Raw genomic sequence first — 27,410 nt, forward strand, 5'->3', positions numbered from 1 at the left:
CCAAAACCCCATTGTTGATTATTGTTTTGCCATCTATTATCATAGTGGGGTATTGACCTATTGTTATCGTAAAATGTTGGAGCATAGTAATTTGGTCGTGTATAGTGTCTTCTATATGGTCTGTTAGAGTAGAAGTTTCTGGGTTTGTAGTATCTGTTTATTTCTCTTCTAGGTTCTCGCCCATATTTTGTGTCCTGTTGTTGGTTACTGACATTTCTAATGTGAGTGACTGTGTCTGCTGTCTCCTTCTCTGTCATTGTATTTATCATCTCTTCTGTCATGGTGTCTATGTGTTCCTCTTTTGTTGTCTCTTTATTTTCTAATTCTCTTAGAAGTTTTTTTGTTTTTTTCTGTATGACATCATCTCTGGCCTTTTTTACCTTTTTGAAAAGATTATCTTTCTTTTCTGTTATATCTATGGACCCTTGTCCAGAATGTTCTAAATTGATTAGGATTTCCTCATTCTCCTTAATCTTTGAGTCCATATCTATTATTGAAGTTTCTCTGTATTCAATAATGAGTTTTATTAATTGTCTGGAGGTGTTTATTAGAACAGACCTCCATTTCTCGGAGATGGAGTCAGATAGAGGGAAGGCGCATTCTTTGTGGGTTAGAAGCCCTTTTGGAATAATATCCAATTCCAGGCATTTTTTCAAGAATGAGATTTCAGCCTTGTATTTCACCTCTGAAATTAGAAGTTTTTCTAATTCTCTGAATATGGACTGTATATCTACAGTCTCATCCTCATCTATTTCTATGCTAATCATTTTAGTCTGTTTGTTTACATTAATTGATACATCCTGTCTGAGTGAAGTTAAAGTCTCCATGTTTCTATGGGGTTGTTTTAGTGTCTAGTAGTGGCGGCTGGAATAAAGCTAGGAGTAGATAATTAAGGATATAGTGATATACCCCAGCGCCAACAGAAACCTTGTGAGCCTAAGGCGGTGGTACCTAGCTCCCACCTGTAGAAAGAGAACTATGAGAAATATGCCCAGGCGCCAACAGTATGGAGGCTAAGGTTAGGTATAAAAATGAACTATGTCGTGTACTATAAAAATGTTATAACAATTTATTGTACAGAAGTAGAGATAAAAGAAGATGGTGAAATACAATATTTCATAAAAACACAATATTACATGTGCATGGATCCACGCTAATAAAATAAAATATAATATGAATAAAATCTTCAGAGCATAAACACATAGGAGAAGTGAACTCGCTAGAGAGGAGTTAACAATATAAAAGCTGATTCTTAGTGATAACTAGGAGTGGAAGAAATGAATACAATTCAATTGACAATGAAAAATCTAGATGACAATAAAAGTATACAACAGAAAATATATATCCAAATGGCAAAGAATACAAGTATAAAAAAATATAAAAAATATAAAATATAAAAAACGTGACAGTGTTCCAATGCTTATTATTCCAAAAAAACGATGTGACAGTGTTCCAATACTTAATGTTCCAAAAAATGAAGAAATAAGTGTCAATCCTGTGTTGGGAAATGCAAAAAAAGGAAAAAAGGTGTAAAAAATGTGTCAATCCTTAGTTTTCTGTGGAACTAAAATAAGGAAAAAAAGACGCAAAAAACGGGGGAACTAGAAGAAGTCAGAGATTTATGTGGAGTGGAATCCCTGTGTTCGAACGTTGTTGTCCTTATCCCTTAGTGTGTGATATCCTTTTCCCTTGAAGTATGGGGGCCCAGGGGAACTCTGCCCCAGTGGATGATACCAAAAAGTGCTGAGTGCAAAGATTTCAACAAAATATGTAAAAATACAAAAGTAAAAATTCAAAAATAGAAACCTGTAAATAAAAATATACACAATGTGTAAAACGATTACAGATGAGTTCTCCTATTGAAAAGATGCTTACCAGGTCTACGCGTTTCGGCCTTTCCTAGGCCTTTATCAAGACTAATGGTAAGCTTTAATTGGGGGTCTTTTATAGGGAAAGTGTACCTGTGACCGGAAATAGTAATATTTTCTGACTTCCGGTTTTCCGTAACTTTTAAAGTTTTTATTTGTAAGTTATTACTTGTTGGATTTCTTTTGTTTGTATAGCTTCTATAGAGGGCTTATTTGGCAGCTGTAGAGGGCTCAAATCGTTTCAGACTTATACTTGATAATCCCTAACCTCCGTGATTGTGACATCACTTCCGGTAGGGGTTTCGGATCGATACCGATTATTATGTTTGGCCTTCATGTTTGGCGATCGAATCTGTGCAAAGCGTGCAGATGTGGTATGAAATCAACCACATTTTGCAATTTTCATACTAAAGAGAAATACAAAATCAATGAGCTAATCAGATGTCACGACAGTGGAGTAGTATATATGCTACAATGCTCGTGTGGCCTTCAATACATAGGCCAGACGTCGCGTATCCTGAAAGATAGGATACGTGAACATATACTACTGATTGAAAAACTGAATATGGACACAGCTTTATACAGACACTTTTCCACCAAACATAAGGGCAATATTAAAGAACTGACCTTTATGGGCATCCAGAAGATCGGTAAAGACTGGAGAGGCGGAAACTATACAAAGAAATTACTCACCGCCGAATCTAAGTGGATTTTAAAATTGGACTGTCTTCATCCGAAGGGATTGAACAATAAGGAAGATCTATCCCACCTGTATAATTTAGTATAATTGAAGTGATTCACACTGAAGATCTTTCCCCTCTAGGTACCAGTCGATATATATAACCTGTCAATCCCCCTTCTATACTAAACCAGATATAAGTGGTTTAAAGGTTGCTTCCAGCAACATACAGACTATCAGATCCCAATAAACCCAAGTTTAAAATTAATAGGTGACCAATACACAAACTCTGTTTAAACAGATGGCAGGATAAATCCCCTCCGACTAGATCTCGATTTACCACAGTGTAAATAGCCCTGTCAAGAAACAATATATGGCTCCACACAAAAAAAGCAAAGCATACGATTACATACTAACAATCATGACCTCACGACACACCCTCCTCTTCTATATGTATATACTGCCTCATCCTCTAAGTACTTATCTTCCTGACTAAGATACCCACAATCGATTGCAATCCCCAGAGGAACAGCAGCCCGTACTATTGAAAGAAAAAGCGTTATTACATTGTATCTTTAACCACCAAATATGATACCAATATGGTAGAAATCTTAAAACATCAACCGCCTCTACCCCCCAAATAGATTATATCACCAGCAATATTTCTGTATCACTAATAGTGTATATTTTAAATATTAAATATTTTTTAATATTAATATCTCAACACAGTGATCCACTTATGAGGACAATTTTTTAAAAAACAAACTAAGTACCAACTCTTATGAGGACAATGGTTTCAAAAAGTAAACTAAGTACCACCTCATGTGAAAAGATAGAAGATCGCTGTTATAATAATTCTATAACTAGCTCTTAAATCACTAACATCAGTTCCCTCATATTCATATTATACATAATGCACAAGTAGGTCAAAACAACCTGCAGACATGACCAATTTATGAAAATTCTATGCAGGTCAAAAAACCTGAAACACGAGCTACGTTACAAATACGCCACCTCATATTAGAATTATTGACAGTTTATAAGAGTATCCTTCACTCTTATCTACACCTTCTTTTATTTTCACTTCCATTTATTTCTCAATCTGATCTCCACCTCGACTCCCCTTATCATTATTAAGTTCAGCGTAGATATAATCTACCAAGTCGCTAGAGCCGCACACACCTCTGTTATTAACAAATAGATGACTTTTCACAATCTTTGTTGTTTTTCTACTACCACCAAACTAAATGCAAGTATAACCTATCAAATTGCTATAGGAAAACACCCCCCCGTTACCAATAAACAATGGTCCTTTATTATTAAGACCTAGCAACAACTTGAGCCTATGAACAGCGCCAACAGGTCGTGACGTCACGACCAATAGAAACCTCCGGAAAACGGAACCAAAATTAACACCAAAAAACCCCAAATCTAAAAATAAATATGAATCATTATTCACCTATTTGTCTAGCTATATCAGAGATTCGATCGCCAAACATGAAGGCCAAACATAATAATCGGTATCGATCCGAAACCCCTACCGGAAGTGACGTCACAATCACGGAGGTTAGGGATTATCAAGTATAAGTCTGAAACGATTTGAGCCCTCTACAGCTGCCAAATAAGCCCTCTATAGAAGCTATACAAACAAAAGAAATCCAACAAGTAATAACTTACAAATAAAAACTTTAAAAGTTACGGAAAACCGGAAGTCAGAAAATATTACTATTTCCGGTCACAGGTACACTTTCCCTATAAAAGACCCCCAATTAAAGCTTACCATTAGTCTTGATAAAGGCCTAGGAAAGGCCGAAACGCGTAGACCTGGTAAGCATCTTTTCAATAGGAGAACTCATCTGTAATCGTTTTACACATTGTGTATATTTTTATTTACAGGTTTCTATTTTTGAATTTTTACTTTTGTATTTTTACATATTTTGTTGAAATCTTTGCACTCAGCACTTTTTGGTATCATCCACTGGGGCAGAGTTCCCCTGGGCCCCCATACTTCAAGGGAAAAGGATATCACACACTAAGGGATAAGGACAACAACGTTCGAACACAGGGATTCCACTCCACATAAATCTCTGACTTCTTCTAGTTCCCCCGTTTTTTGCGTCTTTTTTTCCTTATTTTAGTTCCACAGAAAACTAAGGATTGACACATTTTTTACACCTTTTTTCCTTTTTTTGCATTTCCCAACACAGGATTGACACTTATTTCTTCATTTTTTGGAACATTAAGTATTGGAACACTGTCACAACGTTTTTTTTGGAATAATAAGCATTGGAACACTGTCACGTTTTTTATATTTTATATTTTTTATATTTTTTTATACTTGTATTCTTTGCCATTTGGATATATATTTTCTGTTGTATACTTTTATTGTCATCTAGATTTTTCATTGTCAATTGAATTGTATTCATTTCTTCCACTCCTAGTTATCACTAAGAATCAGCTTTTATATTGTTAACTCCTCTCTAGCGAGTTCACTTCTCCTATGTGTTTATGCTCTGAAGATTTTATTCATATTATATTTTATTTTATTAGCGTGGATCCATGCACATGTAATATTGTGTTTTTATGAAATATTGTATTTCACCATCTTCTTTTATCTCTACTTCTGTACAATAAATTGTTATAACATTTTTATAACATTTTTATAGTACACGACATAGTTCATTTTTATACCTAACCTTAGCCTCCATACTGTTGGCGCCTGGGCATATTTCTCACAACCACAGAGATTAGACAGGAGCTGGATTCCGCCCATACAAGTATCCGAGATACTTCTTTCATAGCCTGAGGACTGAGTCCCACCTTGATGATTGACATACGCCACGGTTGTGACATTGTCTGTCTGAAAACAAATAAACGATTCTCTATTCAAAAGAGGCCAGAACTGAAGAGCTCTGAAAATCGCACAGAGTTCCAAAATGTTGATTGGTAATTTCGCCTCCTGAAATTCCCAAACCCCCTGCGCTGTCAGAAATCCCAATACAGCTCCCCAACCTGAAAGACTCGCATCTGTTGAGATCACAGTCCAGGTTGGACGAACAAAAGAGGCCCATTGAATTAGACGATGGTGATTCAACCAATAAGTCAGAGAAGATCGAACATTGGGATTTAAGGATATTAATTGTGATATCTTTGTATAATCCCTGCACCACTGGTTCAGTATACAAAGCTGGAGAGGTCTCATATGAAAGCGAGCAAAGGGGATCACGTCCAATGCAGCAGTCATGAGACCTAGAATTTCCATGCACAAAGCTACCGAAGGGAATGATTGAGACTGAAGGTTTTGACAAGCTGAAACCAACTTCAGACGTCTCTTTTCTGTTAAAGTCATGGACACTGAATCTATTTTAAAACCCAAAAAGGTTACCTTTGTCTAAGGAATCAAGGAACTCTTTGGTAAATTGATCCTCCAACCATGTCTTTGAAGAAACAACACAAGTTGATTCGTATGAGATTCTGCAGAATGTAAAGACTGAGCAAGTACCAAGATATCGTCCAAATAAGGAAGTACTGCAATACCCTGTTCTCTGATTACAGAGAGAAGGGCACGAGAACCTTTGAAAAGATCCTTGGAGCTGTTGCTAGGCCAAACGGAAGGGCAACAAACTGGTAATGTTTGTCTAGAAAAGAGAATCTCAGGAACTGATAGTGATCTGGATGAATTGGAATATGAAGATATGCATCCTGTAAGTCTATTGTAGACATATAATGCCCTTGCTGAACAAAAGGCAGAATAGTACTTAGTCACTATTTTGAATGTTGGTATCCTTACATAACGATTCAATATTTTCAGATCCAGAACTGGTCTGAAGGAATTCTCCTTCTTTGGTACAATGAATAGATTTGAGTAAAACCCCAGACCCCGTTCCAGAACTGGAACTGGCACAATTACCCCAGCCAAGTCTAGGTCTGAAACACATTTCAGAAATGCCTGAGCCTTCACTGGGTTTACTGGAATGCGTGAGAGAAAAAATCTCACAGGCGGCCTTACCTTGAAATCTATTCTGTACCCTTGTGAAACAATGTTCTGAATCCAAAGACTGTGAATCGAATTGATCCAAATATCTTTGAAAAATTGTAACCTGCCCCCTACCAGCTGTGCTGGAATGAGGGCCGCACCTTCATGCAGATTTGGGAGCTGGTTTTGACTTTCTAAAAGGCTTGGATTTATTCCAGACTGGAGAAGGTTTCCAAACGGAAACCGTTCCTTTAGGGGAAGCGTCAGGCTTCTGTTCCTTATTCTGACGAAAGGAATGAAAACGATTAGCAGCCCTATATTTACCTTTAGATTTTTTTGTCCTGAGGCAAAACGGTTCCTTTCCCCCCAGTAACAGTTGAAATGATAGAATCCAACTGTGAACCAAATAATTTATTACCTTGGAAAGAAAGAGAAAGCAAATTTGACTTAGAAGTGATATCTGCATTCCAAGATTTAAGCCATAAAGCTCTTCTAGCTAAAAATAGCTAAAGACATATACCTGACATCAATTCTAATGATATAAAAAAATGGCATCATAAATAAAGTTATTAGCATGTTGAAGAAGTTTAACAATGCTATAAGCATTATGGTCTGACACTTGTTGCGCTAAAGCCTCCAACCAGAAAGTGGAAGCTGCAGCAACATCAGCCAAAGAAATAGCAGGTCTAAGAAGATTACCTGAACATAAATAAGCTCTCCTTAGAAAGGATTCAAGCTTCCTATCTAAAGGATCCTTAAAGGAAGTACTATCCGCCGTAGGAATAGTAGTACGTTTAGCAAGAGTAGAGATAGCCCCATCAACTTTAGGGATTTTGTCCCAAAATTCTAATCTATCAGATAGCACAGGGTACAATTTATTAAACCTTGGAGAAGGAGTAAATGAAGTACCCAGACTATTCCATTATTCCATTTCCTAGAAATTACTTCTGAAATAGCATCAGGAACTGGAAAAACTTCTGGAATAACTACATGAGGTTTAAAAACTGAATTTAAACGCTTAGTAGATTTAGTATCAAGAGGACTAGACTCCTCCATATCTAATGCAATCAACACTTCTTTAAGTAAAGAACGAATTAACTCCATCTTAAATAAATAAGAAGATTTATCAGTGTCAATATCTGAAGCAGAATCTTCTGAACCAGATAGATCCTCATCAGAAATAGATAAGTCAGAATGATGGCGGTCACTTAAAAATTCATCTGAAATATGAGAAGTTTTAAAAGACCTTTTACGTTTACTGGAAGGAGGAATAACAGACAGAGCCTTCCTAATAGAATTAGAAACAAGTTCTTTTACATTAACAGGGACATCCTGAACATTAGATGTTGAAGGAAAAACAACAGGTAAAGGATTATTACTAATGGAGACACTATCTGCATTAGAAAGTTTATCATGACAACTAACACAAACTACAGCCGGAGGAACAGTTACCAAAAGTTTACAACAAATGCACTTAACTTTGGTAGAACCAGCATCAGGCAGCTTCTTTCCAGAATTAGATTCTGATCCAGGGTCAGGTTGTGACATCTTGCAATATGTAATAGAAAAAACAACATATAAAGCAAAATTATCAAATTCCTTAAATGACAGTTTCAGGAATGGGAAAAGATGCATAATAAACAAGCCTCTAGCAACCTGAAGCAATGAAAAAGTGAGACTTAAATAATGTGAAAAAAAGGTGGAGACCAGAATGACGCCCACATTTTTTGGCAACAAGTATGACGCCCACATTATTGGCGCCAAATACAACGCCCATATTTTTTTGCACCAAGTATGACGCTACATCCTCTGACGTCAAAAACGACGCCCACATTTTTTGGCGCAAATAACACACATACGTCAAAAAATGACACAAAAAATGACGCAACCACGAACAAACTTCCGGCGTCAACTATGGCGCCGGAAATGACAGAATTTTGCGCCAAGAAAGTTCGCGCCAAGAATGACGCAATAAATTGAAGCATTTTCCGCCCCCGCGAGCCTAACAGCCCGCAGGGAAAAAAGTCAATTGAAAATTTTTAAGGTAAGAAAAAATGTATTTATTCATATGCATTATCCCAAATAATGAAACTGACAGTCTGAATGAAGGAATACTGATTATCCTGAATCATGGCAAATATAAGTTTAAAGACTATATATTTAGAACTTTACATATAAAGTGCCCAACCATAGCTTAGAGTGTCATAAATAAAATAAGACTTACTTACCCTAAGACACTCATCTACATATAGTAGATAGCCAAACCAGTACTGAAACGAGAATCAGTAGAGGTAATGGTATATAAGAGTATATTGTCGATCTGAAAAGGGAGGTAGGAGAAGAAATCTCTACGACCGATAACAGAGAACCTATGAAATAGATCCCCTAGAGGAAGACCATTGTATTCAAATAGGCAATACTCTCTTCACATCCCTCTGACATTCGCCTGCTGCGAAGCGCATATCAACGTAGAATCTAGCACAAACTTACTTCACCACCTCCATGGGAGGCAAAGTTTGTAAAACTGAATTGTGGGTGTGGTGAAGGGTGTATTATAGGCATTTTGAGGTTTGGGTCAACTTGTGTGGCCTCAGAGGGCCAGATTATATTATAGAGATGTGTGGGGTAGGCCAATTAGTTATATGAAAAGCATTTGGACATATGGGTACCCACTACCCACCATATAAATTCTCCAGAAAACAGTGGGACAAATTACCTCCAAGTTGAAGTGAGGGACAGGACTTCACATATACAGTCAAGTACCCTAGCTTGTCTGCATGTTAGGGTAAAGACGTGACACCCTGGAACCCCTAGAAAAAGAAACCAGTTTAAAAAGTACCTGCGTTTCTCCACGTGGGTGAAGGCCTGACACTCCGTTTCTTTTCTCTGGTCCCTGTGATGTAAAAAGGCCAGCTAGATCTGCTCAGGTAACTATGTACCCTTTAATAAGGGATGTTCAGGATGTAGGGAACAGATCTAGACTGAGATGACACTTAGAAACTGTGAGCCAGGGGGGCACTCAGGTGGCAGCAAGTAGAGCAAACTTTAAATGCGGATGAATTTCAGCCAGCCCTTCAGGAAGCCTTGTATTGTGCTGCTATAATATGTAAGGATGTGGGTATGACCCACTAGATACTGTCCAGCGGGCAAAGGAGGAGAGGAAACACTATGCACCAGAGGATGCGACTGGGTGTAGTGGGGAGCAGTTTTTATTTCAGACACTGTCGTATGGGGACCTTATGTGCGATGGAGATGCAAGGGGCAGCTGATGTAAGAAAATGAATAATCTACTCCCACCAGGAAAATACCAGACAGTCTGTAGTGTAGATCAGGTCAGGGCTCAAGCCTAACAGGCCCCAAAGACAGTTGTGTATCCTCAGATAATATCACCTAGGTGTGAGTGTGTAGTATCCCCAGGGCACAATAGGTGCAAGTTTATTAGGCCAGTTAGTGCAGGCAAAGGGGGATTGGCTAAAGGGAGACCTTTCCCAGCACTATTCAAATATGCTCAAGCTTTAATGCAGGTCAGCCCCAATGTGCAAGTGCTCTGCTGCATCCCATCTTCTTCCTACACCACTATGCCTCCCAGGTACTCAAAGCAGGTTACCAGCTTCCAACGTCTCCTATTCTGCAAGCCGTTTCAGCTACTGGCATGCAGCCAGTTTTTCAGCCACTTGTGCACATGAGTTTTGCCCCGGAGCAGAGCCCCGACCCTCCGGAACAGACAGTGCTGTAGTTTGCTTGCAGGCCTGAACCCAGGCAGGTCCGTCTCAACAGTGGTCTGTACAATAGCCCTGGTGCTGTGCGGGAATGTTGGATGCCCGCCGGTCTCCTGTCTGATAAGCGAGTCGTCCAGATCTCCTTGCTGCGCGTCTCTACACCAATGGACACTCTCACTGCATCCTCCTTCTTGTAAAGTCACCCAGAAATGGCGCTTTTCGCGCCAGTTTCTTCCCGGGTTTGCGGCCAAGATTATATCTGACAGCTGAGTTCTTCCGGTGTTGCCTCACCTCCCCTTCACTCCCGCAACCAGCTGTTCTCTTTAGAGACGGGAGAAATAGATAAATCCCCGGGGATGGCACTATTAGCTGCTCAGTCTGCTGTCCTCTTCTCCTACACCCCCAGACAGGGAGACATAAGGCTTGACTCCAGTCCTATACTGCTGTAGGTCATCCGGCACCTAGATGGGTTAACGTGCCCCTATATATTAGAAAAATGCCTGAATGTATCAATGTCTCTTAATACATGCTAGCATCTTATTAGCTTTTGTAGCCACTGCCCTGCATTGTGCACCCATCTTTAGCTTGTTATCTATTACTACTCCCAAATCCGTTTCCTCCTATGTTTGGCTAAGTCTTGTCCCATTTAAATAATACGTTGCTTGCTTATTTTTACTTCCAAAATGTAGAACCTTGCATTTTCCCGTATTACATCTCATTTTCCATTTATCTGCACATACTTCTAATTTTTGCAGATCCCTTTGTAACGAAAGTTCATCCACCTCTGACCTAATGACCTTACTTAAATTAGTATCATCAGCAAAAATAGAGATGTCGCTATTTAATCCTTGCTCCAAGTCATTTATAAAAATATTAAAAAGAACAGGGCCCAGTACTGATCCCTGGGGTACTCCACTGATTACCTTTGTCCAATCTGAGTACGATCCATTTACTACTACTCGTTGCTCCCTATCTTTTATCCAGTTATTTATCCATTAGCTAACATTTTTCAGCTATTCCCGTCTCTTAATTTTGTGCATTAATCTCTCATGTGGCACTGTATCAAATGCCTTTGCAAAATCTAAGTATATCACATAAACTGAATCCCCTTTATCTATATTTTTACATCCTTCCTCATAGAATCTAATCTAGCCCTTACTGTTTAATGTCCCTTTAATATTAAAAATGCTTTTGTTTGTTTTTAAAAGATTATATGCACTTCTAAGCTAAAAGTATTTTCAATTTATATAACCGGATTACATTACTGGTGTAAAAGAACAACATCTCCTAAAGCAGATTAACCCCTGCACTAGAGCTAAATCTACAAAGGTTTCTTCTGCCTCATCCATAACTCTAGTTCTGGATATCACTTTTATGTAGCAGGAATGAAAGAAAAACAACAAGGTTCGATAAAGCAAACACAATGTAAGCACGCATATCCAAAATGTTCTATTGCATATGGTGCAAAACATAAGGGCAACAAGAATAATCAAACCATAATCGAACAATAATCAAAAAGAAAATCTGATTCGGCAAAATTCTTACAACCTAACCTCAGGAAACCAAATGGTTTAATATTAAACATAAGAAATTAGTAATGAAGAATGTTGCAAGTACAAATTAGTTCTCCAGTGATACTTACAATTTCCAGAGTTTTTGTATTTAGCAAGATGATTGGGAATTCTATAATCTCATGAATATAGTCTGGTGAGTTGTCCTCCTCACAGGTCGCTTCAAAGTCTATAACACAGATGTAATCGTAATATTGATCACTGCTTCCAGAGTCTTTTGTGTATGTTAGTTTCTGCTTTTTGTAGTAATTCTTCAAGCGTTTCTTCAGAACATCTTTTACGCCTCTTATATATACATACACACACAAGAAGAAGAAAAAAAAAAAAAAAAAAGTTTGATTATATTATATAGTTTAAAACAGACTACATTACAAAGGGGTAAAGAATTAACATAGCCTTTATTTATGTAAGCCCTAGGTATACAGCTGTGGCCACACAGTTTTTAGTGTTTTTCCCCTCTGCAATATGCATTGGCAAATGGTTTCACAAATTTGTGTATATCAGGGGGTACTACAGCCAGAGACACAGAAGTCGTTCCAGCTGGTGCTACCAAAGACTTTATTGTGCAAACAGGGATAAAAAGCGACGTTTCAGGCCCACACTTGGCCTTTTCTCAAGCTTAACCAAACATTAGTGAACAAACATTTAAATAGCCCTAATGGCGCCAAACATTGTGATTAGGAAGTGATAAAATGTTACCCTCTAGTGGAGAACCATCGTACAATATACAAATATACAAATATATATCAAAGTGCTTATTGATGGCCCAAATTCTGCCACCTAGTGAAACAGCATCATATTGTTAAACAATTATATCTCTCATATCATATGTGTAAAAATCTTAATAAACTAAACAACATTTCAAAATTACATGTTATTAAAAAATGATAAAATGCATTGAGAATTTCATTGATGTTTTAATAATCACAATATTAAATTAAAAATTATGTATATATATTAAGTGTACCCAAAATGGATCAATCATATTTGATATAGTTTTTTTACGATTAACTTCATCTTTATTTAGGTTTTAAATCCATAGTTATATGTATACACTCATATAGTTGGTCATTATTGGCTATTCAACATAGCATATCTATTAAATTTATAGAGACATTAAATCTCATATTAATATCGTATTATATTAGAATGCACATTCATTTATATAGTATAATACAGTCCTATGCTTAACCCATTCTATTCAACTTAATTATATTTCACTTAGAATGATTTTTTATTTTTAAATGAATTAATTTAATTTAATGTAGTCACCAAAAGGCAGTCCAATTACATTCTCTATTTAGACCTCTTGGCCATAAAGTGCCTAATTCATTGATCCAAAATGTTTCTCTCCTAGTTAGTATATTCTCCTTATCTCCCCCTCTTCTAGGTGTACTAACCCTTTCAATGATTTGAAAGCGCAATTGACTTATTCTATGGCCAGCCTTTATAAAGTGTCCAGCTACTGGAGCCTCCTTTTTGCCACAACGAATGTTTGACTTGTGCTCAGAAATTCTTTCTCGGGCTTCCCTGGTCGATTGACCAATATACATCAGGGAACACGGACATTTAATTGCATAAATAATGTATTCTGACCTGCAAGTCAAATATTCATTTATGTAATATTTTCTGCCTGTATATGGGTGACAGAAAGTGTCACCCTTAATCAGAGAGTTGCAATTAATGCAAGATAGACACGGAAAACATCCTTTTCGTTTTTGACCGGTTATTGTACCTTGAATCTGTTTTCTCTTAGCCCCAATGTCTGCTTTCACCAATTTATCTTTAGTATTAGGGCCACGCTTATAGGCTAGCATAGGTGGTATTGAAAAGGCCCCTATATCTGGATGGCATTTAGATAGAATGTACCAATATTTACGAATGATCTTATTAATCTGGTGACTTCTTGTACTATACTGAGATATAAATTTAATCCTCTCTATATTTCCAGAACGATTCATGTTCTTTCCTTTCCTTACTGTTTTGGATCTGTTACTATTTAGGCTCACATCTTGTTTTATGTTTTCAATCAATGCCTTTGGATAACCTCTTGAGATAAATTTATCTGCCATTTCCTTCAACCGAACCTCCTTAATGGTAGGATCTGACACGATCCTATCAACCCTAAGGAGTTGACTTTTAGGGACAGCCTTAAAGGTGCTAGGTGGATGGAAACTCTCAAACATTAATGTATTATTTTTATCAGTGGGTTTGGAATAAATATCAATTTTCAAACCATCTACACCTTTGTATACTCTAGTATCCAAAAATTGGATCGAGCATTCATCGTATGTTAAAGTAAATTTTATACCATTGACTGCACCATTCAAATCATCAACAAATGCCAATAGGGATCCAATGTCGCCGTACCATATGCCAAACACGTCATCTATAAAACGCCACCAGGTGGCGCCATATTGTTTAAATAGATGGTGTTCATAGACAAACAATTCTTCAAAATTAATCATAAATATGTTGGCATATGTCGGGGCGACATTGGACCCCATGGCTGTCCCCTTCTTTTGGAAATAGAAAGTGTCCTTAAATAAGAAATAATTAGCATACAAGATAACTTCTAACAAGTTCACAAAAAATTGTATCTGAGCTAAACTGTATTTTTGGTCACTAGATAACATCTTCATTACAGCAGCTATACCACTTGTATGTTTTATTGATGTGTACAAACTAGATACATCTAAAGTAAACAGGATTACTTTCTGATATGGTAAATCAAGATTTTCTAGTTTTTTCAAAAAATCATAGGTGTCCCTGATATATGAGGATGATTTTATAACGTAGGGCTGTAAAATTTTATCTAAAAAAATAGCAATATTAGAGAATATGGAGCCTGTACCAGCGACAATAGGCCTACCCGGCGGTAGATCTTTGTGTTTATGGATCTTAGGTAAACAATAGAGGCAATAAGAACTGCACAAGGTCCGGTGAGTGAGCCGGCCGGCTCCAGTGTAAAGCGAGTGAAAGAAAGAAAATTGGTTTGTAGTGGGGACACTAGGGAAATGCAGTTGAACACTCACTATGGCAATGTCGATAATTTGAAAAATGTGGACATTTATGTTCAGGATGAACAACCAATTGGGAAAATTTCTGGCAAATTACCTGAAGGAATTGTTAGTGTTAAAAATGATGATATTGTACATAACATTTCAGGAATAGATCTTTCTGACATAGAGTTATCTTTTCTAAATAAAGGTTTATCATACTGCCCTGTGAATAAAGGTAATCTGTTTCAAATAAAACAGGAGCTACATAGATTCTTTAGGTCTATAAAATTAAAAGTATTTTTTGACAAGAATACTGATATTGGTGACACTGTTGTTCACACTGAGGATAAAGGTTTATTAACCTGTAAATCTGTCGGCTTGAAAAAAACCAGTAGTTTTAACCCCAGTGTCACTGATAACAGTGTTAATACTTTCTTTGAACTTGTTCTTGTTGAAGTTGAAAAATTATTTTTAAAGCCGGATTATATTTTCGACAAAAATAAGGTTAAATTTCAAACTGATTTGACTGCACTAAGAGCAATTCGTGAAAAGAAAGGGTTAACCATTAAGGGTGCAGATAAGGGTGGCGCCCTTGTCTTAATGAAACAGGAGCACTATGTTGATGAAATTATGCAACAACTAAATGATGATTCAGTATATGTGGAGGTTGGTTTTGATCCAACATATAAAATACAAAGTGAAATCTTGAATATTTTATCTAATGCAGTAAAGAGTGATTTAATTTCTAAGGATCTAAGTGAATATTTACAAATTAAACACCCAATAAGACCTGTAATATATTGTTTACCTAAGATCCATAAACACAAAGATCTACCGCCGGGTAGGCCTATTGTCGCTGGTACAGGCTCCATATTCTCTAATATTGCTATTTTTTTAGATAAAATTTTACAGCCCTACGTTATAAAATCATCCTCATATATCAGGGACACCTATGATTTTTTGAAAAAACTAGAAAATCTTGATTTACCATATCAGAAAGTAATCCTGTTTACTTTAGATGTATCTAGTTTGTACACATCAATAAAACATACAAGTGGTATAGCTGCTGTAATGAAGATGTTATCTAGTGACCAAAAATACAGTTTAGCTCAGATACAATTTTTTGTGAACTTGTTAGAAGTTATCTTGTATGCTAATTATTTCTTATTTAAGGACACTTTCTATTTCCAAAAGAAGGGGACAGCCATGGGGTCCAATGTCGCCCCGACATATGCCAACATATTTATGATTAATTTTGAAGAATTGTTTGTCTATGAACACCATCTATTTAAACAATATGGCGCCACCTGGTGGCGTTTTATAGATGACGTGTTTGGCATATGGTACGGCGACATTGGATCCCTATTGGCATTTGTTGATGATTTGAATGGTGCAGTCAATGGTATAAAATTTACTTTAACATACGATGAATGCTCGATCCAATTTTTGGATACTAGAGTATACAAAGGTGTAGATGGTTTGAAAATTGATATTTATTCCAAACCCACTGATAAAAATAATACATTAATGTTTGAGAGTTTCCATCCACCTAGCACCTTTAAGGCTGTCCCTAAAAGTCAACTCCTTAGGGTTGATAGGATCGTGTCAGATCCTACCATTAAGGAGGTTCGGTTGAAGGAAATGGCAGATAAATTTATCTCAAGAGGTTATCCAAAGGCATTGATTGAAAACATAAAACAAGATGTGAGCCTAAATAGTAACAGATCCAAAACAGTAAGGAAAGGAAAGAACATGAATTGTTCTGGAAATATAGAGAGGATTAAATTTATATCTCAGTATAGTACAAGAAGTCACCAGATTAATAAGATCATTCGTAAATATTGGTACATTCTATCTAAATGCCATCCAGATATAGGGGCCTTTTCAATACCACCTATGCTAGCCTATAAGCGTGGCCCTAATACTAAAGATAAATTGGTGAAAGCAGACATTGGGGCTAAGAGAAAACAGATTCAAGGTACAATAACCGGTCAAAAACGAAAAGGATGTTTTCCGTGTCTATCTTGCATTAATTGCAACTCTCTGATTAAGGGTGACACTTTCTGTCACCCATATACAGGCAGAAAATATTACATAAATGAATATTTGACTTGCAGGTCAGAATACATTATTTATGCAATTAAATGTCCGTGTTCCCTGATGTATATTGGTCAATCGACCAGGGAAGCCCGAGAAAGAATTTCTGAGCACAAGTCAAACATTCGTTGTGGCAAAAAGGAGGCTCCAGTAGCTGGACACTTTATAAAGGCTGGCCATAGAATAAGTCAATTGCGCTTTCAAATCATTGAAAGGGTTAGTACACCTAGAAGAGGGGGAGATAAGGAGAATATACTAACTAGGAGAGAAACATTTTGGATCAATGAATTAGGCACTTTATGGCCAAGAGGTCTAAATAGAGAATGTAATTGGACTGCCTTTTGGTGACTACATTAAATTAAATTAATTCATTTAAAAATAAAAAATCATTCTAAGTGAAATATAATTAAGTTGAATAGAATGGGTTAAGCATAGGACTGTATTATACTATATAAATGAATGTGCATTCTAATATAATACGATATTAATATGAGATTTAATGTCTCTATAAATTTAATAGATATGCTATGTTGAATAGCCAATAATGACCAACTATATGAGTGTATACATATAACTATGGATTTAAAACCTAAATAAAGATGAAGTTAATCGTAAAAAAACTATATCAAATATGATTGATCCATTTTGGGTACACTTAATATATATACATAATTTTTAATTTAATATTGTGATTATTAAAACATCAATGAAATTCTCAATGCATTTTATCATTTTTTAATAACATGTAATTTTGAAATGTTGTTTAGTTTATTAAGATTTTTACACATATGATATGAGAGATATAATTGTTTAACAATATGATGCTGTTTCACTAGGTGGCAGAATTTGGGCCATCAATAAGCACTTTGATATATATTTGTATATTTGTATATTGTACGATGGTTCTCCACTAGAGGGCAACATTTTATCACTTCCTAATCACAATGTTTGGCGCCATTAGGGCTATTTAAATGTTTGTTCACTAATGTTTGGTTAAGCTTGAGAAAAGGCCAAGTGTGGGCCTGAAACGTCGCTTTTTATCCCTGTTTGCACAATAAAGTCTTTGGTAGCACCAGCTGGAACGACTTCTGTGTCTATGTATCTATACTGGGTTTGGTAAACCTGTTCCTGGCTGTGCAGTGAGTGCTGTGTTTCATGATACATTGTTGCAAGGTACTACAGCCAGGTCAGGGTACTCCTCTAGCAAAGAAATGCCCTACTTGTGGTTCTTAAGACAAAGTAAGTGTGCAGGAGACATGCAACAATATTAAAATAAAGTATCCACAGAGCAAGAATCTAATCTGAGGTCTGATTTGGACATGGCAATTGACAGACCAAAAGTTTCAACTGAAGTCTGACATTTGTACGTAGCTATTTGAATATAGACAGATTGGCTTCTTTTATAACACATATTTGCACCAAAAGAATTACAAATCTTTTTTTTTATATATTTTATTAATGGTTTCAAAAATAAACAGAGGTATCTTAATGTGAGATAAATAAGTGTAAAGGTGGTATTATCCATGACAGTAAAATTATTAAGAATCAAATAAATCTTGTGAACAGAAGAGAAAGTGAGATATGACAATAAAGCCAACTGTCTAAGTAATACATATAGGATAAAACAGAACTTCAATCCTAATTTTTCTACCTCCTGAAAACAGGTGAGGCTACTTTTGGACCTTCAACATACGTAACATAATGAATACTAGGAGGTTACATTAATATTTAGGCCACTTTTTGACCTTTAAAACACTACTGAAGCACAACATATACATTCAACTTGTATAGTATATGTAAACAAAACTCAGTTAACAGGAATTATAATATTAGTTATCATCTGTAGGAGACTAATATATACGATGAGCAAGATAGAAAGGAAAGCTTAACAAAATAAAGGTAAAGGAGAAATTTCTGCAAAGAAGTTACAAGGCACAGCTCCTTAACACAACTCTTAAGGATATACAAGAACTTACTCAGGAAGATCTTATTAATAAACAGGTGGAAAACACTATGGCAGATAAGAGACTTATCATGGTCATCACATTTACACCGAGTACAAGTAATACAATTAAGATCCTGAGGAAACATTGGCCAATTATGTCCTCTGATCCCAAACTGACCTTTTTAAATGAATTAACACCAATGGTTGGATACAGCAGAGGAACCAATTTGAGAGACCTTCTGGTTAAAACAGATCCAAAAAGGTGTTAACACACAAAAAGTAAATTTATGCTTACCTGATAAATTTCTTTTACGATATGACGAGTCCACGGATTTCATCCTTACTTGTGGGATATTAACCTCCTGCTAACAGGAAGTGGCAAAGAGCACCACAGTAGAGCTGTATATATAGCTCCTCCCTTCCCCTCCCGTCATTCGATCGAAGTTTAGTGAGAGAAAGGAAAAGCCAAAGGTGCAGAGGTGACTGAAATTTAACAAAAATAAAATATATACCTGTCTTAAAAATGACAGGGTGGGCCATGGACTCGTCATATCGTAAAAGAAATTAATTTATCAGGTAAGCATAAATTTACTTTTCTTTTACAAAGATATGACGAGTCCACGGATTTCATCCTTTCTTGTGGGATACCAATAAGAAAAGCTATAGGACACGGATGAAAGTTAGGGACAAGACAGGAACCTAAACGGAAGGCACCACTGCTTGAAGAACTTTTCTCCCAAAAACCGCCTCAGAAGAAGCAAAAGTATCAAATTTGTAAAATTTGGAAAAAGTATGAAGAGACGACCAAGTCGCAGCCTTGCAAATCTGCTCAACAGAAGCATCGTTTTTAAAAGCCCATGTGGAAGCCACAGCCCTAGTAGAATGAGCAGTAATTCTTTCAGCAGGCTGCTGTCCAGCAGTCTCATATGCCAGACGGATGATACTCCTCAGCCAAAAAGAAAGAGAGGTAGCCGTAGCTTTCTGCCCCCTACGCTTTCCAGAATAAACAATGAAGATGATTGACAGAAATCCTTAGTCGCCTGTAAGTAAAACTTCAAGGCACGGACCACGTCCAGGTTATGTAACAGACGCTCCTTCTTAGAAGAAGGATTAGGACACAAGGAAGGAACAACAATTTCCTGATTAATATTCTTATTTGAAACAACCTTAGGAAGAAATCCAGGTTTGGTACGTAAAACCACCTTCTCAGAATGAAATATAAGATAAGGCGAATCACATTGTAACGCTGAAAGGTCAGAAACTCTTCGAGCAGAAGAAATAGCAACTAAAAACAGAACTTTCCAAGATAACAATTTAATATCTATGGAATGCATGGGTTCAAACGGAACCCCTTGAAGAACTCGAAGAACTAAATTCAAACTCCAGGGAGGAGTAGTTGGACTAAATACAGGCTTAATTCTAGATACAGCCTGACAAAAAGACAAAATTGACAAAGCAGAAATTTGTCCCTTTAAAGAACTTGCTGATAACCCTTTCTATAATCCTTCTTGGAGAAAGGACAGAATCCTGGGAATCCTAACTTTACTCCATGAGTAACCCTTGGATTCACACCAATAAAAATATTTACGCCATATCTTATGATAGATTTTTCTAGTGACAGGCTTTCGAGCCTGTATCAAAGTATCGATGACTGAAACAGAGAATCCTTGCTTAGATAATATCAAGCATTCAATCTCCAAGCAGTCAGCTGCAGAGAAATTAGATTTGGATGTTGGAAAGGACCTTGAATGAGAAGGCCCTGTCTCAAAGGAAGTTTCCATGGTGGCAGAGAGGACATGTCCACTAGATCCGCATACCAAGTCCTGCGTGGCCACGCAGGCGCTATCAGGATTACTGAAGCTCTCTCCTGTTTGATTTGAGCAATCACGCGAGGAAGGAGAGGAAACGGTGGAAACACATAAGCTAGGCTGAACAACCAAGGCATATATCAGTTCGGCCTGGGGATCCCTCGACCTGGATCCGTAACGTGAAAGCTTGGCATTCTGACGAGATGCCATCAGATCCAGTTCCGGTCTGCCCCATTGGCGAATTAATGAGGCAAACACCTCCGGATGGAGTTCCCACTCCCCCGGATGAAAAGTCTGACGATTTCGAAAATCCACTTCCCAGTTTTCTACTCCTGGGATGTAGATTGCCGACAGATAACAAGAGTGGGCCTCCGCCCATCGGATTATCTTGGATACTTCTATCATCGCTAAGGAACTCCTTGTTCCCCCTGATGATTGATATATGCCATAGTCGTGATGTTGTCCAACTGAAATCTGATGAATTTGGCCGAAGCCAACTGAGGCCATGCCTGAAGCGCATAAATATCGCTCTGTTCCAGAATATTGATTGGAAGCCGAGACTCCACCTGAGTCCAAACACCCTGAGCCTTCAGGGAATTCCAGACTGCACCCCAGCCCAGAAGACTGGCGTCCGTTGTCACTATCACCCATGAGGGTCTGCGGAAACATGTCCCCTGGGACAGATGATCCGGCGACAACCACCAAAGAAAAGAGTCTCTGGCCTCTTGATCCAGATTTATCTGAGGAGATAAATTCGCATAATCCCCATTCCACTGTCCGAGCATGCACAGCTACAGTGCCCTGAGATGAAAGCGGGCAAACGAAATGATGTCCATTGCCGCTACCATTAATCCAATGACCTCCATACACTGAGCCACTGATGGCCGAGGAATGGACTGAAGTGCTCGGCAAGTATTTAGAATCTTTGTTTTTCTGACCTCCGTCAGAAATATTTTCATCTCTACAGAGTCTATCAGAGTCGCCAAGAAGGGAACCCTTGTCTGTGGAACATGTGAACTCTTTTCTATGTTCACCTGCCAACCGTGAGTTCTCAGGAAAGACAATACTATGTCCGTGTGAGATTTTGTCAAATGATAAATTGACGCCTGAATCAGAATATCGTCCAGATAAGGCGCCACTGCTATGCCCCGCGGTCTGAGAACCGCTAGAAGAGACCCTAGAACCTTTCTGAAGATTCTGGGTGCTGTAGCCAAACCGAAGGGAAGAGCCACAAACTGATAATGTTTGTCCAGGAAGGCAAACCTTAGGAACTGATGATGATCCTTGTGAATAGGGATATGAAGGTATGCATCCTTCAAGTCCACGGTAGTCATATATTGACCCTCCTGGATCATTCGTAAGATTGTTCGTATAGTCTCCATCTTGAATGATGGAACTCTGAGAAACTTGTTTAGACACTTAAGTTCTAAAATGGGTCTGAAAGTTCCCTCTTTTTTGGGAACCACAAAAAGATTTGAGTAAAATCCCTGCCCCTGTTCCAGTTTTCGAACGGGACAAATCACTTCCTGCACAGCGTAAGCATGCCTCTCTTTTTATCTGGTCTACAGATAATCGTGAAAGATGAAATCTCCCTCTTGGAAGAAAATCCTTTAATTCCAGTTGATACCCGTGGGTCACGATTCCCAGTGCCCAAGTGTCCTGAACGTCTCTTGCCCAAGCCTGAGCAAAGAAGAAAGTCTGCCCCCTACTAGATCCGGTCCCGGATCGGGGCCGCCCCTTCATGCGCACTTTGTAGCAGTAGCGGGCTTCTTGGATTGTTTACAATTATTCCAAGCCTAGTTGGGTCTCCAGACTGACTTGGATTGAGCAAAATTCCCTTCCTGCTTTGTGGAGGAAGAGGAAGCAGAGGGTCCTCCTTTAAAGTATCGAAAGGAACGAAAATGATTTTGTTTACCCCTCATTTTAACAGACTTATCCTGAGGTAGGGCATGGCCTTTACCTCCAGTAATGTCAGAAATGATCTCCTTCAATTCAGGCCCTAATAGGGTCTTACCCTTAAAAGGAATAGCTAAAAGCTTAGATTTTGATGACACATCAGCAGACCAAGATTTGAGCCATAACGCTCTACGCGCAGTAATAAAAGAATTAGCTAGCTTGAGAGCCTTAATTCTATCCAAAATGTCATCTAATGGAGTCTCAACCTTAAGAGACTGTTCTAGAGCATCAAACCAAAAAGCTGCTGCAGTAGTAACTGGAACAATGCAAGCCGTAGGTTGTAAAAGAAAACCCTGACAAATAAATCATTTCTTTAGAAGATCCTCTAACTTTTATCCATAGGGTCTTTGAAAGCACAACTGTCCTCAATAGGTATAGTTGTACGCTTAGCCAGGGTAAAAATAGCTCCCTCCACCTTAGGGACCGTTTGCCAAGAATCCCGAATGGTGTCTGATATGGGAAATATTTTCTTAAAATTAGAAGGGGGAGAGAACGGTATACCTGGTCTATCCCATTCCATTTTTACAATTTTCAAAATTCTTTTAGGAACTGGAAAAACATCAGTGTAAGTAGGCACCTCTAGATATTTGTCCATCTTACACAATTTCTCTAGTGGTATCACAATCATCCAGAGTCGCTAAAACCTCCCGAAGTAACAGGCGGAGGTGTTCAAGCTTAAATTTAAAGGACATCATGTCCGAATCTGTCTAAGGTAACACATTTCCTGAGTCTGAAAGTTCTCCCTCAGACAGCAATTCCCTGACCCCCAACTCAGAGCACTGTGAGGGTACATCGGAAATGGCCAATAAAGCATCAGAGGATTCAGTATTCACATTAATACCTGACCTACTGTGTTTACCCTGCAACACTGGTAATTTAGATAATACCTCTGTAAGGGTAGTTGACATAACTGCAGCCATCTCCTGCAGAGTAAAAGAATTAGACGCACTAGAGATACTTGGCGTCGCTTGTGTGGGCGTTAAAGGTTGTTGACACTTGAGGAGAATTGGATGGCATATCCTGATTCTCTTCAGACTGAGAATAATCCTTAGGCACACTTTCTTTACCTAAAATATGCTTTTTACCATGTAAGGCCCTTTTAGTACAAGAGGTACACAATGTAAGAGGGGGTTCCACAATGCTTTCCAAACACATAGAGCAATGAGTTTCCTCAATGTCAGACATGTTGAACAGACTAGTAATAACCACAATAGTCGTTAAACACTTTTTTTATTGAATTAAACAATTTTTTGAAAAACGTGTACTGCGCCTTTAAGAAATAAAAAGCGTACAAATTTTTTCCAAACTGCCTAAAAACGTGAAATAACGCTATATAATTAGCTACACATATATAATAGTGCCAAAAATTATTGCACCCTAAGAGAAAAGGGTAAAATTAACCTCTAAAAGTTTTTAATTGCAAAAAATTTATTTGATTTAAAAAAACGACCCCTGTACCTCACCACAGCTCTGCTGTGGCGCCTACCTGCCCAAAGGGTACTGCAAAAAGACTCGATAACAATGCGGTTAACAGGACATCAGTTTAGGCCCATCCGGAGCTAATGCCTGCTGCCTTCTCAGCCAGAGGAACTGCGCGTCTGAACGTGCGAAAATAGGCCCCGCCCATCATGGACGACGTTCACCTCAGCCTGTACAACCGCATGGGAAGCGGTTTAGCCATAAGCCATGTGGTCCCCAAAACACATCTCATAAAACAGCCATATAATTGTTTGTTATCTACAAATAAAAACAATAAAATAAAAACAAAACCGTTAAGCTCCCAGTGTCTTCTGATAAATGCTGCAATAAGCCCTTTGCTGCATTAAGCCCAGTACTATGTTAATAAATAATACACAATGTCAGCCAGTTCTCATACACTAAGTCTCCTCAGAAATAAAGAACTGAACATACCTCAATGCTGCTTGTAGCATGAACCCGTTCTCCACACTGAAGATTTCTCTTGTACTACCTTCAGAAGCTCTGTGGGAACCAACATGGATCTTAGTTACATCCGCTAAGATCATCAACCTCAGGGCAGAATTCTTCTTCTATATCCTCCCTGAGGAAAATAGTACTCACCGGTACCATTTAAAATAAAAAACATAATTTATGTAAGAACTTACCTGATAAATTCATTTCTTTCATATTAACAAGAGTCCATGAGCTAGTGACGTATGGGATATACATTCCTACCAGGAGGGGCAAAGTTTCCCAAACCTTAAAATGCCTATAAATACACCCCTCACCACACCCACAAATCAGTTTAACGAATAGCCAAGAAGTGGGGTGATAAGAAAAAAGTGCGAAGCATATAAAATAAGGAATTGGAATAATTGTGCTTTATACAAAAAAATCATAACCACCACAAAAAAGGGTGGGCCTCATGGACTCTTGTTAATATGAAAGAAATGAATTTATCAGGTAAGTTCTTACATAAATTATGTTTTCTTTCATGTAATTAACAAGAGTCCATGAGCTAGTGACGTATGGGATAATGAATACCCAAGATGTGGATCTTTCCACACAAGAGTCACTAGAGAGGGAGGGATAAAATAAAGACAGCCAATTCCTGCTGAAAATAATCCACACCCAAAATAAAGTTTAATGAAAAACATAAGCAGAAGATTCAAACCGAAACCACTGCCTGAAGTACCTTTCTACCAAAAACTGCTTCAGAAGAAGAGAATACATCAAAATGGTAGAATTTAGTAAAAGTATGCAAAGAGGACCAAGTCGCTGCTTTGCAAATCTGATCAACTGAAGCTTCATTCCTAAACGCCCAGGAAGTAGAAACTGACCTAGTAGAATGAGCTGTAATCCTCTGAGGCGGAGTCTTACCCGATTTAACATAGGCAAGATGAATTAAAGATTTCAACCAGGATGCCAAAGAAATGGCAGAAGCTTTCTGGCCTTTTCTAGAACCAGAAAAGATGACAAATAGACTAGAAGTCTTTCGGAAAGATTTAGTAGCTTCAACATAATATTTCAAAGCTCTAACAACATCCAAAGAATGTAACGATTTCTCCTTAGAATTCTTAGGATTAGGACATAATGAAGGAACCACGATTTCTCTACTAATGTTGTTGGAATTCACAACCTTAGGTAAAAATTGAAAAGAAGTTTGCAACACCGCCTTATCCTGATGAAAAATCAGAAAAGGAGACTCACAAGAAAGAGCAGATAATTCAGAAACTCTTCTGGCAGAAGAGATGGCCAAAAGGAACAAAACTTTCCAAGAAAGCAATTTAATGTCCAATGAATGCATAGGTTCAAACGGAGGAGCTTGAAGAGCTCCCAGAACCAAATTCAAACTCCATGGAGGAGAAATTGACTTAATGACAGATTTTATACGAACCAAAGCTTGTACAAAACAATGAATATCAGGAAGAATAGCAATCTTTCTGTGAAAAAGAACAGAAAGAGCAGAGATTTGTCCTTTCAAGGAACTTGCGGACAAACCCTTATCTAAACCATCCTGAAGAAATTGTAATATTCTCGGAATTCTAAAAGAATACCAAGAAAAATGATGAGTAAGACACCAAGAAATATAAGTCTTCCAGACTCTATAATATATCTCTCTAGATACAGATTTACGAGCCTGTAACATAGTATCAATCACAGAGTCAGAGAAACCTCTTTGACTAAGAATCAAGCGTTCAATCTCCATACCTTTAAATTTAAGGATTTCAGATCCGGATGGAAAAAAGGACCTTGCGACAGAAGGTCTGGTCTTAACGGAAGAGTCCATGGTTGGCAAGATGCCATCCGGACAAGATCCGCATACCAAAACCTGTGAGGCCATGCCGGAGCTATTAGCAGAACAAACGAGCATTCCCTGAGAATCTTGGAGATTACTCTTGGAAGAAGAACTAGAGGCGGAAAGATATAGGCAGGATGATACTTCCAAGGAAGTGATAATGCATCCACTGCCTCCGCCTGAGGATCCCGGGATCTGGACAGATACCTGGGAAGTTTCTTGTTTAGATGAGAGGCCATCAGATCTATCTCTGGAAGCCCCCACATTTGAACAATCTGAAGAAATACCTCTGGGTGAAGAGACCATTCGCCCGGATGCAACGTTTGGCGACTGAGATAATCCGCTTCCCAATTGTCTACACCTGGGATATGAACCGCAGAGATTAGACAGGAGCTGGATTCCGCCCAAACCAAAATTCGAGATACTTCTTTCATAGCCAGAGGACTGTGAGTCCCTCCTTGATGATTGATGTATGCCACAGTTGTGACATTGTCTGTCTGAAAACAAATGAACGATTCTCTCTTCAGAAGAGGCCAAAACTGAAGAGCTCTGAAAATTGCACGGAGTTCCAAAATATTGATCGGTAATCTCACCTCCTGAGATTCCCAAACTCCCTGTGCCGTCAGAGATCCCCACACAGCTCCCCAACCTGTGAGACTTGCATCTGTTGAAATTACAGTCCAGGTCGGAAGAACAAAAGAAGCCCCCTGAACTAAACGATGGTGATCTGTCCACCACGTTAGAGAGTGTCGAACAATCGGTTTTAAAGATATTAATTGAGATATCTTCGTGTAATCCCTGCACCATTGGTTCAGCATACAGAGCTGAAGAGGTCGCATGTGAAAACGAGCAAAGGGGATCGCGTCCGATGCAGCAGTCATAAGACCTAGAATTTCCATGCATAAGGCTACCGAAGGGAATGATTGTGACTGAAGGTTTCGACAAGCTGTAATCAATTTTAGACGTCTCTTGTCTGTTAAAGACAGAGTCATGGACACTGAATCTATCTGGAAACCCAGAAAGGTTACCCTT

At 38.1% G+C, this 27,410-nt stretch overlaps 1 protein-coding gene across 1 annotated transcript in view; it reads right to left on the reverse strand.

The window, feature by feature from the left end:
• ERI1 (exoribonuclease 1) overlaps positions 1 to 27,410 on the reverse strand; it is a 268,488-nt gene that overhangs the window by 189,037 nt on the left and 52,041 nt on the right. The window contains exon 2 of the mRNA XM_053703189.1: positions 11,885 to 12,098. Within this exon, the coding sequence (XP_053559164.1) occupies positions 11,885 to 12,098 (214 nt within the window). The remainder of the gene's footprint in view (positions 1 to 11,884; positions 12,099 to 27,410) is intronic.

Source organism: Bombina bombina, chromosome 2 (genome assembly GCF_027579735.1).
Source record: "Bombina bombina isolate aBomBom1 chromosome 2, aBomBom1.pri, whole genome shotgun sequence".
Classification (NCBI taxonomy): domain Eukaryota; kingdom Metazoa; phylum Chordata; class Amphibia; order Anura; family Bombinatoridae; genus Bombina; species Bombina bombina.